Source organism: Pristis pectinata, chromosome 26 (assembly GCF_009764475.1).
Source record: "Pristis pectinata isolate sPriPec2 chromosome 26, sPriPec2.1.pri, whole genome shotgun sequence".
Taxonomy (NCBI): Eukaryota; Metazoa; Chordata; class Chondrichthyes; order Rhinopristiformes; family Pristidae; genus Pristis; species Pristis pectinata.
In genome coordinates this window covers 24,875,168-24,887,240 of record NC_067430.1, presented here as the reverse complement: position 1 = coordinate 24,887,240, position 12,073 = coordinate 24,875,168, and the positions used below count along the sequence as shown (strand labels likewise).

At 38.6% G+C, this 12,073-nt stretch overlaps 1 protein-coding gene across 2 annotated transcripts in view; it reads left to right on the top strand.

Annotated features, from left to right (window-relative positions):
• pex14 (peroxisomal biogenesis factor 14) overlaps nucleotides 1-12,073 on the top strand; it is a 193,024-nt gene that overhangs the window by 151,541 nt on the left and 29,410 nt on the right. For both annotated transcript variants that reach the window (XM_052039288.1, XM_052039289.1), the window contains exon 6: nucleotides 6,906-7,008. In XM_052039288.1, coding sequence (XP_051895248.1) covers nucleotides 6,906-7,008 — 103 coding nt within the window. The remainder of the gene's footprint in view (nucleotides 1-6,905; nucleotides 7,009-12,073) is intronic.

Sequence of the window (12,073 nt, the reverse complement as noted above, 5' to 3'; positions counted from 1 at the left end):
AAAACAGCATGAGTATGTTGCTATATCACTTTTCAGTAATCCCTTGGGTTGTGAAGGCATCCAGCAACTACTTAATAAGTTGGTGTTTTTTCTCTGATGGAATAAATACTGAAAAATTATATGTCTGCCATCATGCCCCGTATTTCAATGCAGACAGATGTGAGGTTTCCACTTTGACATAAAAAGGATAGAACAGGTGTCCAGAGCTTGGATTGGATAGAGCTACTTTATGGTGCACAATGTGATCAATAAAATGTAAGCGAAAATTAAGAAGCATGTGTGTTGCACAATGCCTACAGTTTTTGTTCAGGTTCTTTGTGCTTCTAATACACTAATACATTGAGGTCCCCCTGACAAAGACAGTGGTGTCCATTGGCTTGCAATTTCAATACGTGCTAGGTGGCCACTTGAATTATTTTTAATTGTGTGTGCATGGCCTATGCTGTCCGCAGCCCACTTACTCATGCAGGAGCAGGCTTTCTCTGTGCTTGAGAAAAACTGATACAGTTTAAGATAGAGGTGACCTGCATTGGGTGCTGAGTAGCAGTACTTACCTCTCTTTCGCCCATCACCTCCCATCAAACCACAAGCTTCCTAACCCCTGACTATCAATCCTCTGCTCGCACCACCTTCAACAAACAACCCTAACTATCAATCCAGTTGTTAATTCCCCAACAAGCAATCTTAATCCATGACTACTAGTTTCATGGCTACCAATCCCACCATTCTAGCCCTCTGATAGCCAAACCACCCTGCGTTCATCTGTCCCTGACTACCCTTCCTACCCTAACAATCTCATTCTGTCAATTCTTGCCCCCAGTCTCTAGGTATTGTATGTATTAGTGCTGTCTCTCCCCCACCCCCCCCCCATTTGTTTCACCCCCGATCCTCACTCCCATTATTCCTGAGCCTCTTTACACATCCCTCAGACCCCTCCTCCCCACTCCCAACGAAAGAAACTCACTGTAACCATTGGTTCAGCCTTACCTGATCTTCTTTGTACAATCTACCATTGTGCAGCACACAAAGGAAAGGTCTTGAGTGTTCAAGGCCTGACCAGGAGACTAACGCCTTGGACCTGATGCACTACTGAATTTATAAGTGGTGAGCCCACCAGGGAATGACTGCTTGAAGTACTTTTAGAGGAAAAGATCAACTTCTAGGCGAGAGTATTTCAAAATGTTGAAAAGCTAGGATCAGACAGAGCTCCAAAACAACAGGCACACAAAATCAACAGAAGGACTGATGAAAATAATCAGAAAGACTAATGAAATGCTGGCATTTATTATAGGTGGAAATTACTTTGCAGGTGTGCAATGCCTTGGTTTAACCACACCTGGAATACTGTAAGTAGTTCTGGATTCTACACCTAGGAAGGATATACATTGCTCTTGGAGGGAATTCATTTTAGATTTATCAGCATGATGTTTGATCTCCAAGGGTTAAATTATAAGTGGAGATGGCAAGGATTGAATTTCCTCAAACTTCGATTTGATTCAATGTATTAAGGGTAACTGGTTGGATAGATAGAGGAAAAAACTGCTGGGCGGCGTGCTTGAAACAAGGCAGCACAGTCTTAAATTAGAGCTCGGCCTTTTAGGAGTGAAGCTTGGAAATGCACACTGGATGGTCGAAATTTGGAAGGTCTGACAAATGGCATCATGCCTAGTCCATTGTAATTTAAAAATTGAGATTGGTTAACAAAAATCTATCAATGATGTTGAAGGACATGAGGGAAAGATGGGTATGTGGATTTTGGTCATAGACCAGCTACGATCTCAATTAGCTTAAGAGGTCTAATGGCTATTCCTGTTCCCTTATTTAATAATGCTGCTGTGAATTGTCTTAAAACATTTGCTAGACCGAAGGCACTCTATAAATGGAAGTTGTTGTGAGGCAAGCGGTTGTGAGATCAGAGGGGTAGTGAAACCTGTAATTCCATGCCTTCCCTGTTCGTGGCTGGAAAATTTAATTGCCTTATTCCTTTTTAAGCACTGTCTACTTTAAACCCAAGAGGAAAAACAATGAAGGTTATTGCCACAAATAACAATGAATGATTCTGAGGGTCTAATTACATCTAAACAAAAACTAGATTTTAATACACTATCTCAGTTTTGCGTTCACTACTTCCCTGCAATAGGCTAATTAATTAAGCTGAGTTAACAGTTACTTAACCCAGGTTCAAAATGTTTTATTGCAACTTAAGTTGTAATCAGCCTTTTATTGCATAATTCAGAAAATTCTGCTTTGTACATTTCCCACTGAAACAAGATACAGAAAGCAAACTCTACCCTTCATAGTTTGTTGTAGATGCTTCTACTTAGATGATCTGCTTCATTTGATCTGCTAGGCTGGATTTCAAACTGAGTAAAAATAGAATCTATATGAGCTGCAATTTTACACTTTCTGGTGTGTGGCATTGCACTCGAAAGAGTTCAGACTTATGTTTCTTGATGCATTAAATGCCATCTTGGAACATTCCAGATTATGGTGGATAATAGTTTACCTCAACCTAATGAATCATTTGTTGCTTCAGTGTACTTGATTCATGTCACTATTCACACAACCTATGGCACTAATCTTGTTCAACCTTCAGGTCCATAAAAAGATGAGATTCCCCTGACGTGGGTACCTTTGGGGGCATCATGTTCTACTCTGCTTGAGTCATGAATGCTGTTGGCACTCAATATATAAACAATCATGTAAAAAGACTTAAAATGTGTAAACGGATTTAAAATCCCAAGAGAAATGACGGGGGAGATTTAGCAGACATTAAATAAAGTATTTGGTTTCTATTGCTAATGCCCTTAAGTGGTTAGGGTACATGGTGCAAAGCAGAAATGGTTTACTGAACAAGTTCTAATTATATGAAGCACCTGCCCCTCAGCTGTGTCCTTCAGTACACTTCCCTGTTGCTCTTTTGTTCAACATTCTTTCCTGGCAACCTAATTTGTCCATCTCTGAGTTCTGCTCTTCTTCACCTTCAATCTCTCAACTCATTCAGTGGGAATCAAATATCTATCAAGGCTACCTATGTACCTTTGTGATAAATATTGCTCCTGTCTCTGTGCATTCACAAAAAAAGGAGCTTGGAAATGTCGCGCGGAACAACCTTCCCTGTGACATGAAGTTAACCTGTTGACTCTAATGAGAAGACTGCTGCAGAAATGAATTGGGGGTAAGGGGGGTGGGGGGGGGAAGGGAGGAGGAGGGGGGGAATTGAACAAGGCAGCACTATTTAATGTATTTCTGGATACAAAAGAAAATGAGGGAGAAGGGAAACCAGTTCAGTCCCATCAGATAATTTAAAGGCTCACTGTCCTGTAATGAGAAGCACAGTTTGACAATAACAAAAGAAAAAAATCAGCAGTTTATTGGGATTATTCCACCCTTTTAGATGATATTTTCAAATAAGCAATTAACCTCTCAATTTAATGTTTCTAAATCTGAATTAGGAAAGCTCAGTGTTGATGCACCAGCTGCCACCCCTGCCATCAGTGTGTGTGTAACCAAACAGAACAGGGTGCCCCTTAATTTTTCTCACCTTGCTGAGGCATTCAGAGTTTGTGATGACTTATAATTGACCAGTTTGTAAACTTAGAACCCGTAGGGCCTCTTACTGGTATTGTGTACAGCATTTCATCACTTGAGTAGGCTTCAAATGCAGTACCTGCAAGTGAAAAAAATAGAATGAAATGTCAGCTGTTCGGCTTTTTGTTTTGTACCATTCATCGATCAATCTTGTATAAAAGTTAATGAACACTTTGTTCAGATTACAAGTAAGAAAGCCAATTTTGTAGAAAAGAAAGCTGCATAAATCAGTTAGTGTTGGTTAGATTAACAAGGATTAGTCTTTGTTGAAAAAGGGGAGTTCTGACAAGAAGTCGTGAGTCTTTTGAAATAAAAGGACTAAGGATGGCAATCAGAGCTGGGCTTGCACTTGCTGGACTTGCAATATATTACCATCTTCAAAATAATTGTAAATGATCATCTCCTCTAACAAAGGATGTGGTGGATGTTGAACCATAATGATGTAGCAATGGCAATGTGAGAAGAATGCGGGTTTATTAGTAACATTGTGACTGTGATCCTTTAAATTATGAAACGACTATTTTCTCATTGAACTCTTTAACACTACCAAAGTCCACCCCTGTAATGTAGCTCAGTTCTGTCTCTGCCTCTGTTCAACTGCTGCTGAAACCCTCAATCATACATCTGTTATATCCAGACTATCCACTCCTGTCAAGCTTCCCATCTTCCACCAGCATAAACTTGAGGCTATTGTCTATATAGCCACCCATGATCCCACCTCTCAATGTCCTGTTCCCCTTCACCCACTTGCTGACCTAGGCTAACTTCCAGTTAAACAGCATCCTGTTTTTAAAATCGTTATACTTGACTTCAAATTTCTTCATGACCTCGGCCCTCCTGAGCTGCATAAACTTATGATCTCTGCACTCTAATTCTGGACTCTTACTCCCAGTTTTAATCATCCCAACATTGTTGGCTGTGCCTTGAGTTACTGAGACTCAAAACTCCTGAACTGTCTCAATAAACCCCTCTGCCTGGCTGTCTCTTTTGCACCCTAAAACCTACAACTTATCTGGTATCTAATCTTGTGGCTCATTGTCAAGGTCTATTTGATAACATTTCTATGAAGTGCCTTGAAACATTTTACAAGGTTACATACTCTATAAAATTGTTAATGGCCACCTTAATATATTATGGGTAAGTTGTAATACTTCCTGCTATAATTATTACATAATGGATTGCCATATTTGGACATTTCAAGGAATGATAAAGATCTTACGAAAATAGCTTGGCATTGATGCTGTCTCAGCATATGTAAAAGAAGACCAGCTCATCTCCCATGGCATAAATATTGGGTTGATGTATTTAATCTGGTCTGTCTGTTTTAGAGCTCAGCTCAGGTATGTCCCAAAGGTTTATACTAATTTAAAGTGTCCAGGAAATTTTGTAAACTGTAATGTGCTTGTAACTCCTTGATTTTGACACTTCAAAGCATGAAGTGTGACAGATACACTACAGACCATGGGATGTCCCTGTGGTGTAACACACAGTGAATTTGGGATGCACTGTTTTATAATAAAATGGCTTCAGCGCCTACAATGAAAATATATTACCAGGTCCACTGATTTACAATGATTGTGCAGTCACATTCCATTTTTACTGAATAGTTTTCTGGGATTTGTTCTGGCATTTTAGAGATCCAGCTCACTAACTCCTTTGTTCTTCTGTTGAATCTATAAATCAGTGGCCTTGATTGCTATATGCTCCCACACCAATGTTGTTTAATGTTTATTCCTTTCTGAAGGCTATAGCAAAATGATGCCCTGTTTGAGGTGCGGGAGGTGTCCTTGGCTTTCACTGCCTGAGGCAAAGTGCCCTACAATTTGGTAGAATTGTTGAGCAGTCTTGAAATTTGGCAGCATGGGATGAGGTGGTTGTGGTGGAGGGTGAAGGGAAAAAGATCGCAGGTTCGGCAGAGCTGGATAGGGGTTTGCATCTTAACTTCATCCCGTGAAATCGCTTTCAGAAACGTGTTAACGGAAATGCCAGCTATATGCAAAGATGCAATTTAACTTTTCCCATGGAACGGTGCATAATAGAGTGTTCTGAAATCAAAGATTAAAAGCAATTTCAGGTGTGCAATGACTAGATAATTCATTTTAGTGATGCAGGGATAAATATTGTCCAAGACAGATGTGTAATCGGCATTTTCTCGCGTTTGAAATGATCTCTGTTTATGTCTATTTTTCTTGTCTTCCTCTGTCTCTCTCTCTCTGATCTCCTAATGCCATCTGAATATAGCATCTGAGGTTTGCTCTGTAACTTCAAATAATTAAATTCAGTACTAGATCTTAGAGTTTTTGCACAAAACTATGAGTGAGGCAGAACTGTTCTGATTAATCCCTTTATAAAATATGTCACGTTTTAATTTTTAAGGATTGTTTTAATTCTAGTCTGTTAGATGGGATGTTTGAATCATTGTGTTAAGCACGAGAATTGCAAGTTAATGCTGTAGGGGTGTACAGTATAGAAGGAGCCAGTAATGCCTGTACTAGAGCACTCCGACTTATCACATTGCCCTGTTCTTTTGTATAGTGTTTCACTGCTCTAGCAGAAATGTGACTTTAGAAGCATGAAAACAATTGTTCTGAGATGGAGAGCCAACTCGGTGTGGATCTGAGAGAGAATCTGTGACATTCTGTCTTACTTCTCGAATTTTACCATGCGCAGTGCACTGTAATAGGAACCCTTTCGTAAACCCAATTCTCCCCCCTCTTGATTGAAAGAGGATAATGATAATGAAGAGTTGTAATACACATGGAAACAGGCCTTTTGGCCCACTATGTCCATGCTGACCATCAAGTACTTATCTATAATAATCATTTTCCAGCATTTGGTCTCAGGCCTACTATGCCTTGGTGATTCAGCTGTTTATCTAGATACTCAAATGTTGTGAGGGTGCCTTTCAGGCAGACTGTTCCAAATTCCTCCCACCCTCAGGATTTGAAACAAAATCTTCCTCAGATTCTCTCTAAACCACCTGTGCCTTCTAGTCTTAGATGTATCTGTTATGAGGAAACATTTCTTGCTGTCTACTCTATCTGTGCCCCTTATAATTTTATATACCTCAGCCTCCTCCACTCCGAGGAAAACAATCCCAGCCTATCCATTCTTTCCTTTGGAAATGAAACACTCCATCCCCGGCACATTCTGCTGAATCCCCTCAGCACCCTCTCCAGTGCAATTACATTCTCCTTATAACGTATGATAAATGAAAATGCAATATACTGAAATGGTTAAATAGTATGTCCCATTCATGTTATGTCCTTGAAATATTTCCTGTGCTAATTTTTTTATCCATTTTGTTTTTCTAGAGATATATTTTGCCTCTCCTAGCATCCAGCAAGGAAGACAAGAAACATCTGCAGAGGATCGAGTCGGGTATAACCGAACTAAGTGGGACCATATCACAGACAGGTGAAGATTACTGCTATCATAAATTTACTTTTACATTTCCTCAGCTCTTAACTCTGGCAAAGAAGTTTAATAAAATGGTATCCAAACTTTCAGAAATTAAAAAGTGAAGCTTCTATGCTTCTATCTGTATAGTTTCAACTATTTTCTAATGAAAAACTTGTGACGCCGGTATCTTAATAAGAGCAGATAAATTTTGTTGTATCTCCCTGCAATGATGTTTGTATTTATGATTTTCTGTTTTGCTTTATGACCTTGAAAGAGGTCATTTCAGCCCATTGAGTCCATGCCAGCTCATAGAGCAATCACGTTCTCCCACTAAGTGTCATGTATTCTCCCCACATTCCCATCAATTTCCCAACAGATTCTACCTACAAATCTACACATCTTTGAGATGACTTGTGTTGTTATTGGTGCAACCAAATCATGTTTCATATTTATGGTTTAATGTTTGACTTTTACCTCTAATTAGCACTTTTTCAGACACGAAGTCTTAGTTTTGAGGGCTGTACAGAATCACATCTTAGGGAAGTGGAATTGCTCTTGGTGTCAAAGTGTGATTGTGAAAGAACGGATGTGTTGGTTTATTGAGTTTGAATGTGGTTAGTATCTGTGATTGTCAGGATTAGGAAATTGCCAATTAGCAGAATGGTTACCAGGTCAGCTTGGTGAAGCAAAAGTTAAATCAACACCCGGACTTGCAATGAGCATTTGTTTGCTAATCCTTCCATTTCGGTTCAGTGTGGTAATTCTTGAGTTTTCCAGCAATATTTGACGACATCGCTCCTTCTTTAGCTAAGAGGTAACCTGAGTGTTTTTGAAGTCTTTTTTTTTATATAAAAAAGTTACAGTTGCTGAGATAGTTTGTTTTGGACGTTTTATAGCAATTCTTCTATAAAAGCTGCAAGTGGTCGTCTCCAGACAGGGCAGTGTGACTGTGCCTTGTCAAGATTTTAGATCATACTTTTTTTTCTTTTTGTTTAGGCCACTGCAAATATTAAGAAATGTAGGCTTCAGGACTGAGGGGAGACATTTAATGAAGTTAAGATCTATTGCTGCCAACAGTCAATTAACAGTGGTTCTAAAATGAATGTACCTAAATTGCCCATCATACATCAAGGCAGCATAATGGCAGCAGTAATCAAGATTTTTTTTCTGGTTCCAGGAGAATTGTCTTTGAAGTCTTGGTTTCTGACTTGTTTTTGCCAATCTCTATGGTTCTGATGAGAAATAGCCATTAAAGAAAAATCCAGTGGAAGTTAATTGCTTTAACCCTTGAACAGATGTGGTATCTTTCTCGTTGGAGTGCAGTATCTAAGGCACCTTCAGCTCTTTAACACTTTACCCAAGTGGCTTCTCTTTACCCGAGGGCCTCAGCAATAATTGTTAGCAGGCCACTTGACCTTGGAAGGCAGACTGACTAAGCCTCATGCAGTTCTCGTCTAAATGTCAAATGTGGAACCATTCAATAAGCATTACCAGGAACGAGAACCATGGCTAACTTTTAACTTTCTTTTCTACCTCAAAAATCATGGAGGGCAGTTATAGCTATATCACCATCTGGGTACCATTTATAAACTCAAACATAAACCTAGATATATATAAATGATGCCTGCAATGCAAGATTATGCCAGGATCCTTGAGGGCTTTTTACCTTTGTGGTTTCTGTATTTTTGAGGTGATCTAATGGACTTGATCAAAAACACAATATGTGTCCAGTGACATTTTCTACATTCCTTCAAATACCAAGAGTCCAAAGGTTATTTTCAGGAAATGTTGGAAACAGGTGGAAAGAATCGCTGAGTATCAAATGTTTACATCTATGAAAATGCTAACAAGATGTTGAATTAAAATATCATCTTGGTCCACTACAAAAAGAAAAACGATCAGTTAAGATGTGTTTTATCTATAGAATTGGATTGGCACATAAGGGTGTACTGAGGGTAATGGAAACCAAAGATTGATTACTGATCTCTACAGTGGTAGGAGAACTATTCATCGGCATACTGAGATGATGCGATTTGTAACTCAGAATTAGGCACAGGAAGTTCATCAGTGAGTTCTGTCCATGGGAATAAATTTAACTCACCAGAAAGCTGTATCTTTATTCTTATATTTCATTTGGCAGTTTTTTGCTTTGCAATTAGCCTTATCTCATGAGAAGCTTTACAGTTTCCTTTCATAAATACAGGAAAAGCACATGGTGGTACATTATTCCATACATGCAACATGGGTCTGTGCTGATACCCCCGGTAAATGTTATTGACAAATACTGAGCACTAAAAATGAATGCAAGATCACTAAACTATGAATGAAGATCATTCACTTCATCTTGATTCTTAAATCCAGAAACATCTTAAAATTGTTATTTGGGGTTGATTTTTAAGTGGTTTCAGGGTTTTTGTCTCTACTAATCCACCTAAACATTTATTCCACATGTAGACCAATGTGTATCAAGGAGAATTTCCGGCTGTGTGCCCTAAAGGAACCAGTGGAGTTTTTATTGATAGACCTAGTTCTATTCCTGTAGTTTAATGGTTAGGATTTCCTGGTTGCTGCCTAAGACCTCGAAGACACCAAAATACAAAGCTTCTAGACACTGTGATATGGATTCCCCATTTCCAACATTATCCAGCAACAGTGATGGCTCGAAGGTGGCTGAGTAACCACTCAGGTGGCACACAACCAAATAAAAAGCTTCTTAAACTTCTTACGGGAAGTGAAATAAAGAGTGTGTAATTCACCTTGGATTCAGTTGGAACTGGAAATACCATATGCTGTAAAAAAAAGAAACAACATCCATAGAATTTTAAAACAATTACTTTGAAGAAAATACTTCTCACCCACATAAAATGAATTTTTCTGTCCCAGAGATGATGTTCTCCTATTTCCTTACAACATGGAAGAAGGTTTTTCAGCCCAAAGAGTCCATGCCAGTTCAGCACTAATTATGCGTTAGCAGACTGTTTAAAAACTCGTTTACACCTCAATCAACAAGCCATAACATTTTCAGTTTTTTTTACCATAGGAGTAGTGTCTGAAGAATAGAAGCTCATGTGGTATCAATGATTTCTGTATTGATTGCCTATGTTAAGAATGCAAAGATTAAGCCTTCGGAGGCACAGGGAATTGCTTACAAACTTTTATATCTTCTCATTTAAATGCATGCCAGAAATCATAATGATAACAATGATAAGTTCACGATTGTCATAGCCACATGTTCTGTGCCATTATTTTGTGATTACTTTTTCTAGCCCCTTACCAATTCCATTTTTCTGGATAATATCTCTCCTCAAGTGTTTCCTTTTCAAGCTGAAACTCCTGGATTTTTCTGGTACTGCTATCTTGGAGATCAGTCTTGTGGCTTTTTCTGCATTCATTGAATATCACTCCTATTACTGGCCAATTAAAATTGTATACTGTACTGGTCAAGATACTGTTTGATCATTAACATCTTAAGTTTTACTCGTATTTCTATAATAATCATGCTGTCAGTAGGAACAAAACAGAAAATGCTGGACCTGCTCAGTGGGTCAAGCAGGTGGGGAGAGAAACAGAGTTTTGGATTAAAGGACCCTTCATCAGAACTGGACAAGTGAGAAGGCAACCTAGTTTAGTTAATCAATTTAAATCCAAGAGTGATAAGTTTTATGCTAATGGAGAAGAAACTGAATCGGGGGCAGGCCAAAAGGCTTTCTCTGATCTTAATAAGATTATGGTTGATCAAGTGTGATGAATCTCCAAGCAAAGTCAAAAAATTAACATTAAGATGACCAAACTAGTAATTAGATGACAGGCATGTGGATATTTTCCAAGTTGTTATATAAATCCATCTTGCACTGCTGATGATGACACCAATATTGAGAATTAATATTCAACGCAAATCCATGGAATGCAATGGTACACTCATTGATAACGTGTCACAAAATGGAGGAATCCCCTGTTGCTTAACGTCAGATTTTTGTGTGTACTTGAATGTGATGGAGCCAAGAAAAATTTCCACAACCATTGCAAGAAATATCCACCACCTGTCCATCCGCAAAAAATTCTTTAATCAAAGCAGGGCTTCTTTATGAAACTTGATTTGAAAGAAGAACTGAGGTTCTGATAGTCTCAAATATTCCCACTCCCATCTCACACATACAGCCTTCAAAGTCGATTGCTTTCAATCCTTATCGTTTTCACTTTGTACGATATCCTCCATTTGAGGAGTGACCTTTGGAAAACATAGGATCCTGATGGGAAATGACAGGTATATGTTTCCATTAGTGGGTGAATCTCGAACGAGGGAGCATGGTTGTAAGATTAGGGGGCAGTCATTTAAACCAGGGTAGGAACTGCTTCTTGCAGAGGGTGGTGAATCCCTGGAATTTTGTACCCGAGAGGTTAGATCATTGGGGACATTTAAAGAGGGAGTAGATACATTTCTGAGGACTATGGGGTTTTGGCACATGAGGAGTTGAGGTCTCGGACAAATCAGTCATGATCATATTGAATGGTGGAGCAATCTTGAGGAGCCAAGTGACCTACTCCTGCTCCTATTTTCTTATGTTCATTTATCTAAAAGATCCAGTTGGATGGAATTTTATTTTCCTTTTTGTAACCAATTCACAAATTTGAAGTCGTAGAAATTTGGAGAATGTCTGTTATTTTTCATCCGGTCTGTATAGTCATCATTTAATTTATCATTTTTGAAGGAAATTATTTTAAACATCAAGTAGGGATTTCGTGATTTTATAATGTAAATTCTGAATCAGTCTTTAATCTTTATATATGATACCTTGTAGCAATTTGAGACGTGTTATTTTCTAGCTTAAATATTTACACTTGTTAAACTTTTTTCTCAGTAAAGTTCATCATGGTTATTTCTCAATGCCTTTTTCCCCTCCCTGCTGTAAATCCTCTCTGGTCAAGAACAGGTTCTAAATTCTTGCTTCCAAGCTTTTTCCATAACATGACAGAGCTGTTCAGTAAAATGGATCAAGTAGTTCATTCTGAAATGAGGTTCGTATATATAAACAAAGGAAACAGTGAGGTTATGAGGAGCGAATTGGCTGGCGTAATTTGG